Source organism: Lynx canadensis, chromosome A1 (assembly GCF_007474595.2).
Source record: "Lynx canadensis isolate LIC74 chromosome A1, mLynCan4.pri.v2, whole genome shotgun sequence".
NCBI classification, from domain to species: domain Eukaryota; kingdom Metazoa; phylum Chordata; class Mammalia; order Carnivora; family Felidae; genus Lynx; species Lynx canadensis.
Window position 1 is genome coordinate 21,494,189 of NC_044303.2, and position 19,658 is coordinate 21,513,846.

The following is a 19,658-nucleotide window of genomic DNA, read 5'->3' on the forward strand; positions in this document are numbered from 1 at the left end:
AATAAACATTTCTCCAAAGAAGATATACAGTTGACTGATAAGCATGTGGGAAAATGCCAACTGTCATTGGTCATAGGGAAATACAAATAAAAACCACAAGGAGTTGCCATTTCACAAAACCTACTAGGATGGCTAAATAATAAAAACAGATAATAAGTGTCAGTAAGGATATAGTGAAATTGAAACCTCATCATTGTTGGTAGGATTATAAAAAGGTATAGCCACTTGGGAAAATAGTTTGGCATTCTCAGAAAGTTAAACATTTAGTTACCATATGATCCATTAATTCCATTCCAAGTTATGTATCCAAAAGAAATAAAAGCGTATGTCCCCATAAAAACTTATTCATAGCAGCATTATTCATAGTAGTCAAAAAATGGAAGCGATCCAAATGTCTGTCAGCTGATGAATAAAAAAATAATATGTGGCATATCTTTATAATGGAATATTATTCAACAATAAAAAGGAATGCAATACTGTTAAAAGCTAACAACATGGATAAATAGGAGAAATTAGTCACAGAAGACACATACTGTAGGATTCCATTTATATGACTGTTCAGAAGATGCAAATCTATGGAGTCAGCGTATATTAATCGTCGTGTAGCATTGGGATGGGAGGGTGGGCAGAAGCTGGGGCGGGGATGGGGGATGACTACTAAAGGATACAGGGTTTCTTTTTGTAGTAATGAAAATAACTCCAATTGATTTTGGAAATGTTTACACAACCCTGAATGTCCTAAAAACTATTGTATACTTCAAATGGGTGAAATGTATGGTGTGTAAATTATATCTCAAAGCTGTTATGATACCAAAAAAAAAAGAGTAATTGTTCCACTGTGATATATTATATTGACTAATTGCAATGTAGACTATATACAGGTAGACAAAACAGTATACAGTATTATTTTAAATACTAGGCATAAATATTTACCTGTATTTAAAGATTAACTAAATGTAACCTGATAACCTTACTGAAAAGTTATACATTATTGCATGTTTCAGAATTCATCAGGAAACAAATCCAGATGATCCAGTTATTAATAGGTAGTTGGTAATTGAAGCCACGGAAATATATGTGATATCCTAGGTAGAGTGAGTACATGAATAGGCCTATAGGGCTGTAGACAGAACATAGGGAAGAACAACATGGATAAATGGAGGAAGACTGTAGAGGATGGTATGCAAGTTAAGGGGGTGACAATGAATGGCTAACAGTGTTTTCCTGCAGAGATGCCACGTAAGGATTGTGTTCCATGAATCGTCTTGGCAATAGCAGTGCCAATGGAACTTTGGTTGGGAGCAGGCTAAGTGAACGGAAGTGAAGACAGTATAAACCACTCTTTCAAGAATTTGGCTCTAAGGAGTAGAAGAAGATGTAGGGTGAGGAAAGGCTTAAAAAAAGATGAAAGAGATGTGAGGTTACTCATGATGATGGGAAATAGAGGTTGCACCATGGGAGAGAGGAGATAATTGATGAAGTAAGACCCCTAAGATGAGAGCAAAGACAGACTCCTCTTGCTGTGTCATTTGTGTTAGGATGAAAGAAGAGAATGTTGGAGGATGCAGGTTATTGGGGATGGCATTGGAGAGGAGATTTGAGAGAATTGCTACTATCTGTTGATTACTGCCTTTTTAAAATAGGAGGTCTGGTCTTCTGTTAAAAGAAAGGATATAGAGAAGGGGGTTTGAAAGCAGTCACCTTTGGTGCAAAATCTAGCTAGAGCACCCTGGAAAGATTTCCAGACAGCAAGCATAGAGATCTTAGACCTAGAATTGGTAATACCCATAATGCAGGGAGGTTGAGTTTGTTTTTGTTTTGTTTTGTTTTGTTTTTTTCTCTTATAGCACTTAGCAGCCCAGCTTTTAGAGTGAAAATTGAAGTGACCCAGGGTTAGCTTTTTGCCAGGGCAATAAAGTATAAAGTATGTAAGAAGGAAGCAAAAACCAGAGAGGGTTGATAAATTGGGAGAAATTCAAGGAGTTAAGGGATTAAGGTAATCTTTGTGGATCTAGGTCAATCTGTTGAATGGCTAATTAATGGGAAATTGTTTAATGTCTTAATTGGATCTAGGGAGAGTGTTGCTGCTAGAATCAGAGATTCCTCAAATTAGAGAACACTGTACATACTGTTTAAAATTTCATATTTTCATTTCATATTAAAATGTTGAGCATTTCATGGTTTTGAATGAAATGTAAAACATCCAAAATTTATCCTAATTGGACTGGCAGATCTGTGCTGGCTCTTGATGAAAGGATTGCTGCAGAGTCTTGAGTCATGGTGAAATTAAAATTTAGGAAAAAGGAAGAGCCTCAGTCTGCCCTGACCAGCCTCTTGAACTGGGTTGTTTGAAGGGTTGTTGAAGGCACCAGGGATGCCGTCAAGACTCGGTTGGGGGAAGAAAATTGAGCCAGCTGCCAGAGTCTTAAGTGAATATTAAGGAGATGGTGACAGAAATGAGAATGGACATGGGGGATATGTGATTAGATGGTATAAGCCTTTTCCACAACTGCGTGGAAGCATTCTTGAAGTGATATAGAGATAGATGAGACATTGGCCGTGACACATGTGGAATATGAAAGCATTATTAATAATGATGGTGAAAATAGCTAACATGTACTAAGGGCTTTCTATGCCAGGCACTGACCCTGTCACAGTCAGCATGAATTGGACTTATTTGTCTCAGTAACCCTTTAAGGCATTGTTATCTTCATTTTATGGATAAAGAAGCTGAGATAGGCCAGTAACATTCCTAAAATATCATAAAGTTTGCATGTGGGGAAGCCAGGATTTAAATGTAGATCGCTGACTCCTGAGCAGAGGTTTCTAACCACCACTTGTGCCATCAGCAGTGCACTAATGTAATTTGCCTGATATATATGTATCCAGTGTACATTGATGAATTCACATTATTTATAAGTAGCTTAGAGGAAAATCGTTCAGTAGAATTCTTTGATGCTTTCTCATTGGTGACAATTGAGTTGCTTGCTATATGTTTTATTTATTACCCTAGAGTTGTACCCTAAAATAGTGGCTCCTAATAATGTAGTTCTTGAACCAGTAGCATCAACCTGGGATCTTGCTTGAAACAAATTCTTGGCCCTTACTCCAGACCTGCTGCTCAAATTCTGGGAATGGAGTCCAACAGTCTGTTTTAACAAGCTAGGTTAATTCTGACACCGGCTAAAGTTTGAGAACTACTAACCTAACCCAGAGTAAAGTAAATACTTTAGATATTTAGATATTTTAGATAAATGAGAGTTTGAAGTAGACACTGGAGGTGGTATTGAGATTGTCCGTGTCTTTCGGATCATGTTCTTTGAATTGGAATCTGATGGGGAATATTTAACATTAGTTTATACTTTGCGTGGCTGCAGTTTGGTATATTGATGCTACTAGACGCAAGTGAGATGGGAGGCAAAACGTCAGTGGATCACTACTATTGACCACTCAAAATGGTACACATCAGCAGCATTATTTTCTTTCCTTTAAACATTTAAAAATTATGTGATATTCGATATACAAAAATAGGTAATGTACATACAAATTTTGAAGCAATAGGGGCTCCTGGATGGTTCAGTCAGTTGAGTGACTGACTTTGGCTCAGGTCATGATCTCATGGTTCGTGAGTTTGAGCCCGTCAGGCTCTGTGCTGACAGCTTTGGATTCTGTGTCTCCCTCTCTCTCTGCTCTTCCTCTGCTCATGCCATCTCTGTGTCTCTCTCTCTCTCAAAATAAATAAATATTAAAAAAAAATTTTTTTTTAACATTTATTTGTTTTTGAGACAAAGAGCATGAACAGGGGAGGGTCAGAGAGAGAGAGAGACCGAATCTGAAGCAGACTCCAGGGTCTGAGCTGTCAGCACAGAGCCCAACGTGGGGCTCGAACTCACGGACTGTGAGATCATGACCTGAGCTGAAGTCAGTCGCTTAACCGACTGAGCCACCCAGGCACCCCTAATGTTTGGCAATCTTAAGGGTAATGGTATCTCATTGTGATCTAAGTTTGCATTTTGACTAATAAGGTTGACTATCCTTTTTTTTTTTAAATATAATTCTTTTTTTTTTAACATTTATTTATTTTTGAGAAAAACAGAGCACATGAGCAGAGGAGGGGCAGATAGAGAAGGAGACAGAGAATCTCAAGTAGGGTCCATGCCGTTAGCGCAGAGACTGATGGGGGCTCAACCTGAGATCATGACCTGAGTTGAAATCAAGAGTTGGACACTCGACTGAATGAGCCACCCAGAATATGAATACTTTATATATTCTGGGTAATTATTTTTCACTGTTCATGCTTCAGGTATCCTTCTAGTTTGGCTTGTCTTTTTACGTTCTATGTGGCTTCTTTCAAAAAAACAAATTCAATTTTTAACAGAGTTCTTTTGGTTTTAGCATTTCTTGTGTTCTCCTTAAGAAATTTTTCTCCACTCAGATTTCTTTAAAAATTTGAAGTGTTGCTTTTATAAGAATTTAAACAATCTGGAATTGATTTTGATACAGTTGGTATCCAGTGTCATTTCCCCCCCAAAGGGATAATTATTTGGCTCAGAACCATTTACTGGATAGTATGTTTTTCCCAGTGGCCTGCAGTGCCATCTCTATCATATCAAATTCCTGTATATATTTGGGTTTACTGGGGGCTCTTTCTTTTTTTAAGTTTATTTATTTAGGGAGAGAGCACGGGGTGTGGGAGACAGAGAGAGGGAGAGAGGGCATAGCCCAAGATCCATGAGATTACGACCTGAGCCAAAACCAAGAGTCAGATGCTTAACTGACATGAGCCACCCAGGAGCCCTGCTGTTTTTGAAATTACAACTAAACATGATTAATACTAGTAATTTACCATTAAAGATCCAGTCAATGTTAAAATTTCCCCAGTTAACTTTTATGTGTAACATATGCATGTGCATGTGTGTATAAAACACATTAGAGTTTATTTGGATTAGTATCCAGATAAGGTCCATTTATTTTGATTGGTTGGTATGTCTCTTAAATCTTTTAATCTGTAGGCTCCTACTGTATTTCCCAAACCACTCCTCCCTCTTTTTTGACTTGTTACCTGTTGCTAGAGAAATGGGGTTATTCTGTATTTGGCTGGTTGCATCCCAATAGTGTGTAGTGTCTTTCTGTTCTCTGTGTTTCCTGTAAATTGGTTGTTAGATATAGAGATTTAATATGGCTTTTTGTTTGTTCATTTGCTAAGACTGATTTATAGATAGTATCATATACTTAAAAAAAACATTTTATTGAGATACAATTCACATGCATATTCATGTGTTGTACAGTTCACTCATTTAAAGTGTACTCAGTGGTTTTTAGCGTATTCATAGTCGCACAACTGTAACCACAGTCAATTTTATCTATTTATTTATAAAGTTTTTTTTTTTTTTAATTTTTAAGTAATCTCTACACCCAGCATGGGGCTCGAACTCACAACCCAGAGATCTAGAGTCACACCCTCCACTGACTGAACCAGCCAGGCACACCATCCACACTTAATTTTAGAATATTTTCGGGGACCCTGGGTGGCTTAGTCGGTTATGCATCTGACTGACTTCCCCTCAGGTCATGATGTCGTAGTGTGGGAGTTCGAGCCCTACATCAGTCTCTCTGTTGTCAGCACAGAGCCCACTTTGGGTCCTCTGTCTCCTTTTCTTCTTCTGTCTGCCCCGCCCCCACTCTCTTTCTCTCAAAAATAAACATTGTAGAAAAAAGAATATTTTCATCACCACAAAAATAAATGTTAGGCCCTTTAGTAGTCACTTCCCATTTCTGTATCCTCCCCAAACAACCCCCTTCCCCAGATGTAAGCAACAATGAATCTGCTTTCTGTCTCCACAGATGTGCTTATTCAAGACATTCATATAAGTCGAACCATATAATACATGTCCGTGGTCTTTTGTGACTGGCTTCTTTCACTTATCATGATGTTTTCAAGTTATGTTGAAATGTTATTGGTACATGTCAGTATTTCCTTCCTTTTTATTGCTGGATGGTATTCCATTGTATGGATATACCACATTGTATTTATCCATTCATCGGTTGAACGTTTAGGTTGTTTACACTTTTTGGCTATTGTGGATACGTTGCATCGAACATTCATGTACAAGTTTTTCTGCAGACATATGTTTTCATATCTCTTGGGTATTTACCTAGGAGTAGAATTGCTGGATCAAATGGTAGTATGATGTTTAACCTTTTGAGGAGCTGACAAACTTTTCCAGAGTGGCTATGATGTTTTACAGTCTCTCCAGCAGTGTGTGAGGGTTCCAATTTCTGTGCACCCTCACCAGTACTTATTTGTCCTTTTAAAATTTTATCCAACCTAGTGAGTGTTTCACTGTAGTTTTTCATTTTTAGAGAGCAAGCGAACATGTGAGCAAGGGAGTGAGGGAAGAGGGAGAGAGAGAGAATCTTAAGCAGGTTCCATGCTCAGCGCGGAGCCCGAAGCAGGGCTCGATCTTACAACCCTGAAATTAGGACCTGAGCCAAAATCAAGAGTGGGATGCTCAACCAACTGAGCCACCCAAGCACCCCTTCATTGTAGTTTTGATTTGCATTTCCTTGATGGATAATTATGTTGAGCATCTTTTCATGTGCTTATTATTAACCATTTGTTTATCATTTTTGGAGAACTGTATTCAGATGCTTTGCCCATTTTTAAAATTTTATTGTCTTATTGAATTGAAAGGGTCAATAAAAATCCCTTATCAGATAATATGATTTTTACAAATCCTTTCTCCCAGGAGATGGCTCTTTGGTTTCTTGGGTATTATATATTTCTATTAGATAATACATAATGTCATGTTACCTCTTGTTATGATATTAGCAAGCTTGATAATCATTGCCTGGATCCATTAATGTATTAACTCTTGTAAAGTGGTAGTATTTGAATTCTATTATTCCTTCTTTATTAGAATTTGGGTTTGAGGTTAATGTTCTTTCGGCACATGAAGATATCATTTTACTGCCTGTGGTTTCCATTGCTTTTCAGAAGCCAGCTTTGTCTTATGTTCCTTGAAACATGGATACCCAGTTGATGGCAGTCTAAAGGAGTATCAGCACAATAACCTTTAGGCTTTGTTTTGGTTTTGCTTTTTGGGCTTTTTGTTTGATTGTTTTTGTTCCAGAGCTATAGTTTTCTAGTTTTCTAGCTCTATCACCTCTTGAGAAGGCAATTTTGTATCCTTATACAGTCTCCTACCTCCTTCTCCTCAAGTAAAATATACATTTGTTTCAGTTGGTATGCATAGAAAAACAGTTTGTAGCCCAGGGAACAATACATAAATATCCATATTATAGAGGATTAAAAAAAAACAGGTTTATTGAGGCATTGTTTATATATCATCAATTCACTTGTTAGTGTAAAGTTTGATAAAAAATTTTTACAGTTGTGCAACCATCTCCTCAATCCAGTTGTAAAACACTTCCATCACTGCAAATCCTGCCCTTTTCTGAAATCATTGATGTGGAAATGCTTGGGTTCAAAGCAAATGGTCAAGGAAGAATTCTTGAGACATCTTCAGTGCAAAAAGGTGGTTTTATTAAAGCATAGAGACAAGACCCATGGGCAGAAAGAGCGGCACTGGGGTTGTGAGGGGTGACTGATTATATACTTTCAAGTTGGGAGGGGGGTTGACATAGCGTTAAGTTTCTAAGGAATTTGGAAGCAAGGTTTCCAGGACCTTGAAGGGGCTAGCTATTGTTAGAAAAAGGTCATTTATTACTGTTTAGTAAAAACTCAGGAATGAGACCCTTCAGATATGTATTAGTGGGCCATGTACTTGGAGGATGATTGCTAATGCATATTCGGGAGTAGAGGAAGTTTCCAAAGGAATTTTTACATGTTAAAGTAGACTTGCAGAATCCTGGAGCTGGGGATAATGTTAAGCTAAGATTGTCTTTTGCCCCTTAGTGAAGTATTAACACTGAGGCAGTTGAGTTCCTAGAGGAATGTCACTTTGCCTATCTCAAAGACTTGTCATTGGGCTGTAAGTAGCAAGGAAATTTGATTTTTTTCTTTTGCTTTTGTTTCTCACATCAATTATTTATTTACTATTATAGATTCTTAACCTGGGGTTGACTTAGGTTCTTTTTTTTTTTTTACTTAAGATTTTATTTTTAAGTAATCTCCACAACTCAATATGGGACTCGAACTTACAACCCCAAGATCAAGAGCTACATGCTCCACTAAATGAGGTAGCCAGGCACCCCAACATAGACTTTTCATGGCCCTAGAACCACTTGAAATTGCATGTCAACAATACAACACAGGGCCTGTGTTTTGACAAAGCAAAATTTTTTAGTAAAGTGACAATTATGCAAATACAGTCAAAACCAAAACCATTGAGTGTTTTTTATTAAAGTGATTCTGAAATTGTTCCTATGACTGAGAAGCTTTATGAAGGAAAAATATGGGATATGCTGTTTAAAAAATAAAAATTAAAAACTGTGTACTTTATAATTTCATTATAAAATTACAGACCTGTAAAATGTAACCATTTCTATAAGGGCTCACCTGTAGCAGATAAAATCAATAGAGAATTTTTTTTTTTAGTCAGTTTTCAGTCTGTTGTGTTTTAAAGATAGTCTGTTTTTCTCTGGCTGTTTTCAGGATTTCTTTGTTTTTCTTTTCCTTTTTTTTTTTTTTTTTTTCTGTTTTGAGGATTTCTTTACTTTCTGTTTTTTCCTTTTGTGTCCTGCAGTTCTACTGTGATTTCTTTTTATTTTTCTGCTTACAGTTTGTTTGGCTTCTTAAATGCGTGGTTCGATGTTTTTCATCAATTCTGGAAGGTTCTCAACCAGTATCGCTTCAGATACTGCTTCTGCACAATGCCTCTTATCTTTGTGGAACCCAAATAAACGTTGTTTTGTAACTTCTTACTATATTCTCTATGTTGCTTACGCTTTTCTTCTGTAATTATAAAATTTGTGTGTCTTACATTTCATAATTGATCATTTTTTTTGGCTTGCCTTACAGCTCACTGTATCTGTGTTAAACTGTATCAAATCTACTCTAAAACCCATTTGTTGATATCTTAATTTTGGTTATCATACTGTATTTCAACAATTATTATTCATATCTCAAACTTCTGTATTTTTTTTTCAAATCTGCTCATTTCTGATAATTTCTTCTTGCTTGCTGATAATTTTCATTGCATTTTTCCTTTCCTTGAATATTTGTTGAAGTTATTTTATATTTCATACATTAATTCTAGTATTCTAATTCCAAGGAAGGTGGGCCTTTGTTTTTAACTGTTGTCATTGACTCTAGTTCTGACTCTCTTTAAAGTGATTTATTTCCTTATATATTTGATGGCGTTTACTTAATCCTGAGAACCTGATGGAACTGCTTTTCAACAGAGAAGGTTTGCATCTGTTGATAAACAGTTCATTTTGGCCATCTTGAGCGTTCTGGCTAAATAAATTTAGTTTTCTAACCCTGCCTCAGAGTCTGCACTTAGTTTCAGTTCCTAGTGTGAAATAGATTATTAGCCTCATACTTTGCCTTTCACACATTTACCTTTGATGACTTGACTTCCCCCATAGGTTTAACTTCACTGGCTCCTCTATCCCCTTACTTACGTGAGTTACTTACATGAGTCTAACAATGCATTAAAAAAGTATTTTTTTCTGCTATAGCTGGGGTCCGGTTTAATGAAACAGATGACCTCTCAAAAGCACGGGGTGTTCCAGAAGTGACATATTTTTTTTTTTAGGTTTATTTATTTATTGTGAGAAAAACAGACAGTGCTAGTGGGGGAGGGGCAGGGAGCGGGGGAGGCACAGAATTCCAAGCTGGCTCCACAGTGTCAGTGTGGAGCCCAACCTGGGGCTCAAACTCACAAAACGGTGAGATCATGACCTGAGCCGAAACCAAGAGTTGGATGCTTAACCAACTGAGCCACCCAGGCACCCTGACGTATTTTGTTACTAAGAAAGATGTATGCTATTTAAAATAAATACAGTTACCACATTTCTCTCATTTCGCCCTCTCTCCCTGTCTGTCTGTCTGTCTGTCTGTCTGTCTGTCTCTCTCTCTCTCTCTCTGTCTCACACACACCTGACCCTAACAGTAACGCCTTTAAAAGTATCAGAGTATCCAGTCAGTGTTTAAATTTCCAATTATCTCAAATGTTACATATTTTTGAACAGTTTGGATTAACATCCAGATAAAGGTCTGTAACCTTACTGTGATTAAGTTTGAAGTCTTTTTTTAATTTCACTGTCTTTTTTTTTTTTTTTTTTTTTTTTGCCTCTTACGGTGTCATTTAACATGTTTATCTGTCCTCTGTATTTCCTAAAATTAATAGTTGAATCTGAAGTCTGAATAAGGGTCAGGTTATTTTAGGCAGAGGGGACAAGAGTACATACTATGTGATGGTTTTCTCTTCCATCAGGACTACACTTAGTGTCTGATGTCTCTCTCTGTAATGCTGACAGCCATTGAGGAACATTGCCTAAATTTATTATTTACTAGGAGTTGTAAATGGTGATACTCTAATTCTGTCCTTTCTTCTTCATTAGTTGGAATAATATTTTCAACAGAAGCTTCCCCTCACTTAGGTTACCCCCATGATAAAATTTGTTTAGGTAAAGGCAAAACGAGTTCTTGATTCTTTCCATTTATCAGTTTTCAGAACAATGAGGTGGCTCATTAGCACCTTCCAGTGATGACCAATTAGTTTTTCTTTCATATTCTGAATTCATGAATTGAATCATGTGTATGTTTCTGTTCATTATAGTTATTATTTTTATTAGTACTTTCATTGGCCATCTTTGACCCATTGGAGCCCCTTCAAGGTGGCTCCTGAGTGTTTTTGACAGATTTAGGAATTTTAAGTGGACACACCTAGGAATGTTTTAAAAAAGATGTATTCTGCATATATTGGTATTTCCAACTCAAGTAGGTAGAGTTTTACTGAGCCTCATCTATCATATAACTTTGACTCCTTTGTCCCAGGTTGAAGTTCCTTTGATACCTGGGATGATAGAATTAGAATATCACATTATTACTCATTTCCTTTATTCCAGATACATACACAACAGGGTAAGAATAATCTCAAGACGCTAACCAGTAGTAGAATTGCTGAAAAAAGTGTAGAGTTTTCTTTGTGCTTACCTCGTCTTTAGGGTTGACTGGGCATATACAAATTACTATCTTGAAAAGTTATGTGGGATAGTGTAACTGTGTCGCCATGTGGATACATATTTAGGTTCATTAATTTTTTTAATCTTTTATTTTTAGGAATTGCTTTTCTTTAAGTTTAATTTTCTCATACATGTGTGTGATGCATTTTCATATGCTTGTGAAGACAAAGGGTAGCCTCATTTCCTTGAGCTCTTTACCCTATTTCCTCCCTATTCCCATTTATTTTTGTGTAAAATACTTATATGGGATCTGTTTTATTTACAATTTTTTAGTTTACTTTTTGGAATTTTGGAAAGTTTGTATATTTGTTACAGTGGTTAGCATCATTTAGCTCCCCCCCCTTTTAAGTTACAGTTATCTGTTGATTCCCTATTATGTGCATTGACATTGGTTGTGACCTCTTTCCCTTTTCCTCAGCATCTGATGTCAAGTGTGTCCTTTTTAAAAAAGTTTTTAAAAATTGGCCATTATTGTGCAATAGTTATAGCTTCACATGCAATTGTAAAACATAATACAGAAAAATACCTATGTACCCTGTACCCAGTTTCCCCCAGTGATAACATCTTGTAACATTATAGTAAAATGTTGATATTTATACAGTGAAAATATAAAACATTTCTATCACAAGGCTCTTTCTTGTTGCCAATTAGTAGCCATTCTCCCTCCTTCCCATCCCTGCCCCCCACCCTTAATCCCTGGCAACCACTAATCTCCTTTTCTGTAATTTTGTTACTTCAAGAATGTTATATAAATGGAATCATATGGTATGTAACCTTTTGGGATTAGCTTTTTTTTTTCTCTTAGCATAATTCCCTGGAGATTCGTTCCTGTTGTTTGTCTCAATAGTTCATTTCTTTTTACTGTTTGGTAATACTACATGATATGTAGTGTGGTTAAACTATATAACCAAAACTCCATATAAACTATATGAAGGATACCTGGGGTGTTTCCAGGTTTGGGTTTTTTATGAATAAGGCTGTTGTAAATATTTATTTACAGATTTTTTGTGAACATAAGTTTTCATTTCTCTGGGAGAAATATCTAGAAGTGCAGTTGCTGTGTACTGTGGTATCTTCATGTTTAGTTTTTTAAGAAACTGTTTTCCTAATAGCTGTACCATTTTACGATTACACTAGCAATGTATGAGTTTTTCCACATACTCACTAACATTTGGTGTTGTCACAGTTGTTTATTTTAGCTATTCTGATAGATGTATAGTAATATCTCATTGTGGTTTTAATTTGCATTCCCCTAATGGCAAATGACATTGAACATCTTTTCTTGTGCTTCTTGGCCATCTGTATATCCTCTTTGATAAAATGTCTCTTCATTTCTTTTGCCCATTTTCTAATTTAATTGATTGTCTAATTAGCTTTAAGAATTCTCTATATATTCTAGATATTAGCCCTTTATTAGATATGTTGTTTGCAGTTTTTTTTCCCCAGTCTATAGCTTTTTATCCCCTTGACATGGGGGCTTTCTCAGAGCAACATGTTTTAATTTTGATGAGGTCCAATTTACCAGTTATTTCTTTATGCATCATGCTTTTAAGGTCAAGTTTAAGAACTCTTTGCCTTGCTCTAGATCCCAGAGATTTTTTTTCTAACAGCTTTATAGTTTTACACTTAAATGTGATCTCATTTTATATTAATTTTTGTGTAGTATATGTGACTTAAGTTGAGATTCATACATTTTGTCTAGCAGTGTCTACCTGTTCCAGCACCATTTGTTGAAAAGTCTGTCTTTCCTTTACTGAATTACTTTTACCCTTTGTCAAAAATCAGTTTGAGCATATTTGTATAGGTCTATTTTGTTTTTGTTTTTAATCCTGTTCCATTGATCCACCAGTATCACACAGTGTTTACTAGAGCTGTGTAATCTTGAAATTGGATAGACTGGTCCCTTCCACTTTCTTCTTTTTAAAAATTGTTTGGAGCGCCTGGGTGGTTCAGTTGGATGAGCATCCGACTTCAGCTCACGTCATGATCTCATGGTTGACAAGTTTGAGCCCCGTGTCAGGCTGTGTGCTGACAGCTCAGAGCCTGGAGCCTGCTTTGGATTCTGTATCTCTCTCTCTCTCTCTCTCTCTCTCTCTCTCTCTCTTTCCCCCCCCTCTCTCCCCCCCTGCCCCTCCCCCACTCATGCTCTGTCTCTCTTCGTCTCAAAAATAAAATAAACACTAAAAAAATTTAAAAATTGTTTTAGCTCTTCATATTACTTTGCCTTTCTATATAAATTTTAGAACACTGTTTTCTGTATCTACAAAGAATGTTGCTGAGATTTTGAGCGGAATTGGGTTAAATCTGTATGTTATTGTGGGGAGAATTGACGTGTTTACCAAGTTGAGTCTACTAATCCATGAATACAGTATGTCTCTCTATTGTTTTAGATCTTTGAATTCCTTCATCAGTGTTGTGTAGCTTTCCACATGTATGTCCTATACATGTATCGTTAGGTTTATACTTAAGTATTTTTTGAGAGATTATAAAGGATACTGGGTGTATTTTTAATTTTGGTGCCCATGTGTTCATTCCTAGTATATAGACATACAATTGATTTTTGTGTTTTTATGTTGTATTCTGTGACCTTATTGAACTGATTTATTAGATCTACCTTATAAATCGCTAGATTTTTTTGGTCTAATGCCCAGAGGCATTTTTTCTTTCTTTCTTTCTTTCTTTCTTCTTTCTTTCTTTCTTTCTTTCTTTCTTTCTTTCTTCTTTCTTCTTCTTTTCTTTTTCTTTTTTGGAAATCCATTTGTTTTTGTAATATATCTTAGTATTGGTTTTTCTCAGTTGATTTCCCAGGCATTGGTGTACTCTTTCAATATTTAATTTCAAGACTTCTAGTTGCAGGACTTTTTTCTCTTTATAGTTTTTTTTTTTTAATGTTTATTTTTTGAGACAGAGAGCATGAGCAGAAGAGGGGCAGAGAGAGAGGGAGACACAGAATTCAAAGTAAGCTCTGATCTGTCAGCACAGAGCCCGACACGGGGCTCGAATCCACGGACCCTGAGATTATGACCTGAGCTGAAGTCGGATGCTTAACTGACTGAGCCATCCAGGCGTCCCTTTAATTATAGTTTTTAATATTTGCTGTATTTCATTGCTTTGGTTTTCTTCTTTGAAGACTCCTTATGTGTATTTAGGATCTTTGCTTAACTTTATTGTCACTTTCATTCTAATAATTTTCACCTTCATTTCTGTTTTTTTTTTTTTTTTAAGATTTTATTTTTAAGCAATCTCTACACCCGATGTGGGGATCGAAATTTCAACCTCAAGATCAAGAGTCACATGCTCTACCAACTGAGCCAGCCACACACCCCTCACCTTCATTTCTTTTTGATTTAAAAATTTATTTGCACATTCTTTGTCTCTTAAGCATTATCTATTGTGTATTGAATCTCATGATTATTCTTGGTTAGGTTTCCTTTCCGAAATAATTTATTTCTTTTACTTCAAATTGTTTCCTAATTTCTAAGTTTTTCTAATTCTGAGTTTTTCTAATTCTGATACAAAATGTTATTTCACATTATCTTGGATATAATTTTTATGTTTTATAGGTATGGCTTTTTGGTAGCAAGCTTTTAGTGTCAACATTCTGCTCCTTATTTTCCCATTTCTTACGACATGGGATTTGACCCCAATCCTTTTCTGTTGTTCATTTTATAATAGGCTTTCCTGAACTTTTTGGAGCAAGAGGTTGGTCAGGATAGTTTGTCTCCTTTTCCGCCCTATCTATACCCCTTCCTCTGTTGATTTTTATGAAATGATAAGAAGTATTTGGCTTCCTGTGTTCTGAGATCTGTTTCATTAACCCACTTATATCTGGACCCTCCTTTTCTTTGCTTCATTGTGCCTGTGTTGCTCACTTGGTATTCTGCTCCCAGAAATTCTTTTCAGTTTAGGGCTTCGCCCAAGAAGGGGGATTTCAGTCCTTAGTTTTTGAATCTAGAGCCTTACTTTTCCTACTTTATAGTATTGGTATATACAAAAGATCTTTTCCATTTGTAGCTATTCTCAAATTGCCTTTCTAGACTCTAGTGATTTGTGATTTGGGGTTTTTCTGGCTTCAAGTCCTTCATTTACCCTATTATATTACTTCTATCCTTCTGTTTCCTTCTATATATATGCTGATACCATGTGAGTCCTATAGTTGGCGATGTAACCAGATCCTGCTTGTATTTGAGAATTCAAGGGGATACCCTGTCACCCAATTTTGTAGATTTTGTCCTTGGGATTTTGGTTTGGCTGTCCTGGTAACATTTTTCCCTTTTTTGTGTGAGGTGGGAGATGGCAGGTGATTAAAAACTTCATTGAGAAGTTTTATTCAAGAGAAGGACAACACAAGTACACTAGCTATTGTGGTGAACCAGGTGAGATGATAGTGGCTTAGTCTAGGATAATGGCAGTGGAGCTAGAAGGTTTGAATCCTATTTTGGTGACTTGTTGGATAACAAAGAGTGAGAGACTGCGTAGACATGGATGATCTCCCAAGATAGGGGTTCTTACAACTGTTTGGATGATGGTACTTTTTCCTAATATTGGGAATATTCATGGAAGAGTAATTTTTTAGGGGGAAGGTATTTTTTTGCGAGGTGAGGAGTAAAGGGACAAGAGGGACCAGCTATTACGATATTTGTAAGCATCCTGGATGGGAGGCCTTGCAACAATCTGTCCTCTACCCCCAAACACACATACAGACGTATTTAATTTCTTCAGGGAGCTTTTTCCTGATTCTCTGATATGTCTCCTTCTGATAAAGAACTTTATTTACTTTCCCATCTTAACATTTAACACATTTGTATTACTGCTTATTAATCCTATGTTTTTTAGTAGACCAACTGTTCACAAACTTTTTCTTAAAAGGACAGACAGATGGTAAATATTGAAGGTTTTGGGAGCCAAGAGACAAAAAAAAAAGATATTATGGGGCACCTGGGTGGCTCAGTTGGTCAAGCATCTGACCTTGGCTCAGGTCATGATCTCAGGGTCCGTGGGCTTGAGCCCCGTGTTGGGGTCTGTGCTGACAGCTCAGAGCCTGGAGTCTGCTTTGGATTCTGTGTCTCCCTCTCTCTGCCCCTGCTCATACTCTGTCTCTCGCTCTCTCTCAAAAGTAAATAAACATTACAAAAAATTTAAAAATAAAAAAATAAGGATATTATGTGGATACTTAGTATCATTTATGATATAACCACTTAAAAGTATAAAACCATTCCTGTCGGGCCCTACAAAAAAACAGACAGCAATCAGATTTGGGCCATAGGCTGTAGTTTGCTGACCACTGTACTAGGCTGTAAATTCTATACTTGTCCTAGTTGCAGGCATATTGCCTGGTGCGTTTTAGATGAATTCAGTAAATTTTTGTTGAGTGAGTGAATATTATTCTTACAGATTGGAGCTCAGGCAAGAGGGTTGAGCTAAAGATAGATATTTTGAGAGTGGTCATCAAACAGAAATTGAAGACATGAGAGCAGATGCCATCAACTTCAGAAGAATGAAAGAAAGAGGCCCAAAGTGGAGCCTCTTCTGTAATTCAGAGAACGGAACAAGTCATGACTAACTCAATGGTACTTTCATCGTGTACATAGTAGTCAGTACCTGTGGCTAACTGACCTAAGCCATTTGGCTATTTTACATACATATGGTTCTTTTGGATGAGTAGGAGGCCTTTAACTATTAGAGATAGGTGAGATAATATATGTATTTTCCTTAGAAATTTTACTACCAGTGTGTTACGTTATAATAAAACAAGCTTTAGAATTCTGCCACTTACACAAACACGTATTAGCAAGCAGTTACCACCTTGCAGTAAAACTTCATCTGTAAGCATACACCATAAAGAACTGATTAGGGTTAGGTGACAAAATCCTCCTAGAAGGTGTGGGATATAGGATCAAAGGGATTCAAAAACCTCTCTGAAGACAGACTGCAGGGCTTTCCAGATTCTTAAACTGCAAACAAGTAAGAATCAAGGCACCTGCACAACATTCCTAACCAGTCTGTATATCTTGAGCAATTCCATTTTGGCAATAAAAAGCTATTTCCAATATCTCTTTTATACTAATTAACAAACCACTCCCTAAATTCAGATGTTGGTATTCGAAGCACTTATTAACTGGGAGCTAACTTCTGATATGGGTGCTTTAAATGCTAGCTAACCCAATGTGGAGTGTGGATTCTTAATTTAGGGAACTTCGGAAGTTGACTCACTACTCCTATGGATCCTGAAGTATTTTGATGTGAATTACAATGTAGCATTAACCTGATCATATTTTTTAAGGGATATGTTGCCTAGATCTTTTTTGTTGTATTCCTATCATAACAGTTCATAAACAAGTGTAGTTGTTATTGCAATTAAAATATTTTTTTCTAATAAAATAAGATAAAAACAGGGAGGCAAACCATAGACATTCTTAATTATAGACAACAAACCAAGGGTTGCTGGAGAGGAGGTAGGTTGGGGGAAGTAGGCTAATTGGGTGATGGGCATTAAGGCGGGCACTTGTGATAAGCACTAGGTGTTATATGTAAGTGATGAATCACTAAATTCTACTCCTGAAACCAATTAAAAAAAAAAAAGATATTTTTTTCTTCTCCGTTCCAGTAACAGTTGAATTAGATATTCATGTAGGCAAATAAATTTTAACAGCAGTATAGTTCTAATCTTCAGTGAATCAAGACAATTTAGAGTTATCAAATTAATATTAGTATTTGAAGATTGCTCAACATTTATTACCATTCTTTATGATAAATATATGAAGCAGTCTGTGTATTAAGCAGTCTCTATATTAATACTATTAAAGTCAAAACACAGAAACATAGTATAGAATTAGATTCAAGGCTGTCTTTCTACTGTTGAACCCTAATAGTGATAATAATTTTATCAGTGCATCATTTCATTACATTAAATGAATGCTACTAATTTGAATTTTGTTTGGCAGTTTTGTTTACATTGAATATATATCTATATTTAAGCATAAGTTTAGATTAATATTTTGGTATATTTAGCAAACTTTATAATTTGATTTTCATGGGGTTTCTCCCCAAAGGAGAGTTTATCACTGCAATTTAAGAAAACTTGACAGCGATACCATACAAAAGAATTATCAAATAAAATAGTAGCATACTGAGTCTGGCAATATATTATAATAATATACCATGACCATGTAACCTTTATGTAGCCTTTATTCCAAAACTAAGGATTTTACATACTTACATATGTAATAAAATAATTCATTGTATTAGCATATCAAGGGAGAGAGGGGATATCTAATCATTTCAGTCATTCCTGATAAGACATGGCTGATGGAGCCTCTCAGTAAACTTTGAAGGATACTTCTTTGGGGGCACCTGGGTGGCTCAATCCGTTCCGATTCTTGATTTCGTCTCAGGTCATGACCTCATGGTTCTGAGATTGAGCCCCATGTCAGCATGGAGCCTGCTTGGGATTCTCTCTCCCTTTTTCTCTGCCCTTCTCCTGTCTGTGTGCTCTCTCTCTCAAAACAAATAAACATTAAAAAAAAAAAAAGGATACTTGTTTGCCTTTTGATACAAAATATTTATCCCAAATTTATTTTCCTTTTCATGTGGTTTTAAGGCCATGACAATGAGTTCTTTACTTTTTTAAAACATGAATCATTTGAGATAGATTTAATTGGTTGTAAACAACAAAAACCAACTCTGGCTGATTTAAGGAAAAACAATTTTTTGGAAACATATGGGTAGTTCATAGAATGAGTAGCAACACCTGAGAACTGGGAATAGAACCTACTCTTTTTTTTTTCCTTTCCACTTTGCTCAGGGTTCAGAGTTATGAGGGAGAGAGTTCTGCTGGCATGGTTTTGGTCTCATGCCCTATTCAAAACGAGGACAGAGTGAGATACTTTAATAGGCAGTTCCATCAGGGCAGTCTACAGCAGAGGATATATAATTCCACAGAGAAACCTGGGTGCAGTTAGGAAAGGGGAATGGATTCTAGGCAGCCAAGCCCCACCTCATGTTCCCCGCAAAATTAACCAACAGATATCCAGTAAAATAGACAGGAGTTTTGGCTTTTTAACCTCCTATATTTCATTCAAAGTCTAAAACTGACCAATCCTCAACCCTTAAAGAGCAATTACTTCTAAAAATTTTTTAAATATTAAATGCCTAAGACCGGGGTGCCTGGGTGGCGCAGTCGGTTAAGCGTCCGACTTCAGCCAGGTCACGATCTCGTGGTCCGTGGGTTCGAGCCCCGCGTTGGGCTCTGGGCTGATGGCTCAGAGCCTGGAGCCTGTTTCCGATTCTGTGTCTCCCTCTCTCTCTGCCCCTCCCCCGTTCATGCTCTGTCTCTCTCTGTCCCAAAAATAAATAAACGTTGAAAAAAAAAAATTAAAAAAAAATGCCTAAGACCTTAACGTATCTACTAGCAGTGTCAATATGTAGGTACTTAAATATTCTTTATTTTTCTTTTTAGACAATGCGAAGACACCGAAATGAAGTGACAGTTGAACTGCGAAAGG

General features: G+C 36.5%; 1 protein-coding gene across 1 annotated transcript in view; it reads left to right on the forward strand.

Moving 5' to 3' along the window:
- Nucleotides 1-19,658, forward strand: part of KPNA3 (karyopherin subunit alpha 3) — a 100,232-nt gene that overhangs the window by 30,288 nt on the left and 50,286 nt on the right. Inside the window, exon 2 of the mRNA XM_030310186.2 lies at nt 19,613-19,657. Coding sequence (XP_030166046.1) covers nt 19,613-19,657 — 45 coding nt within the window. The remainder of the gene's footprint in view (nt 1-19,612; nt 19,658) is intronic.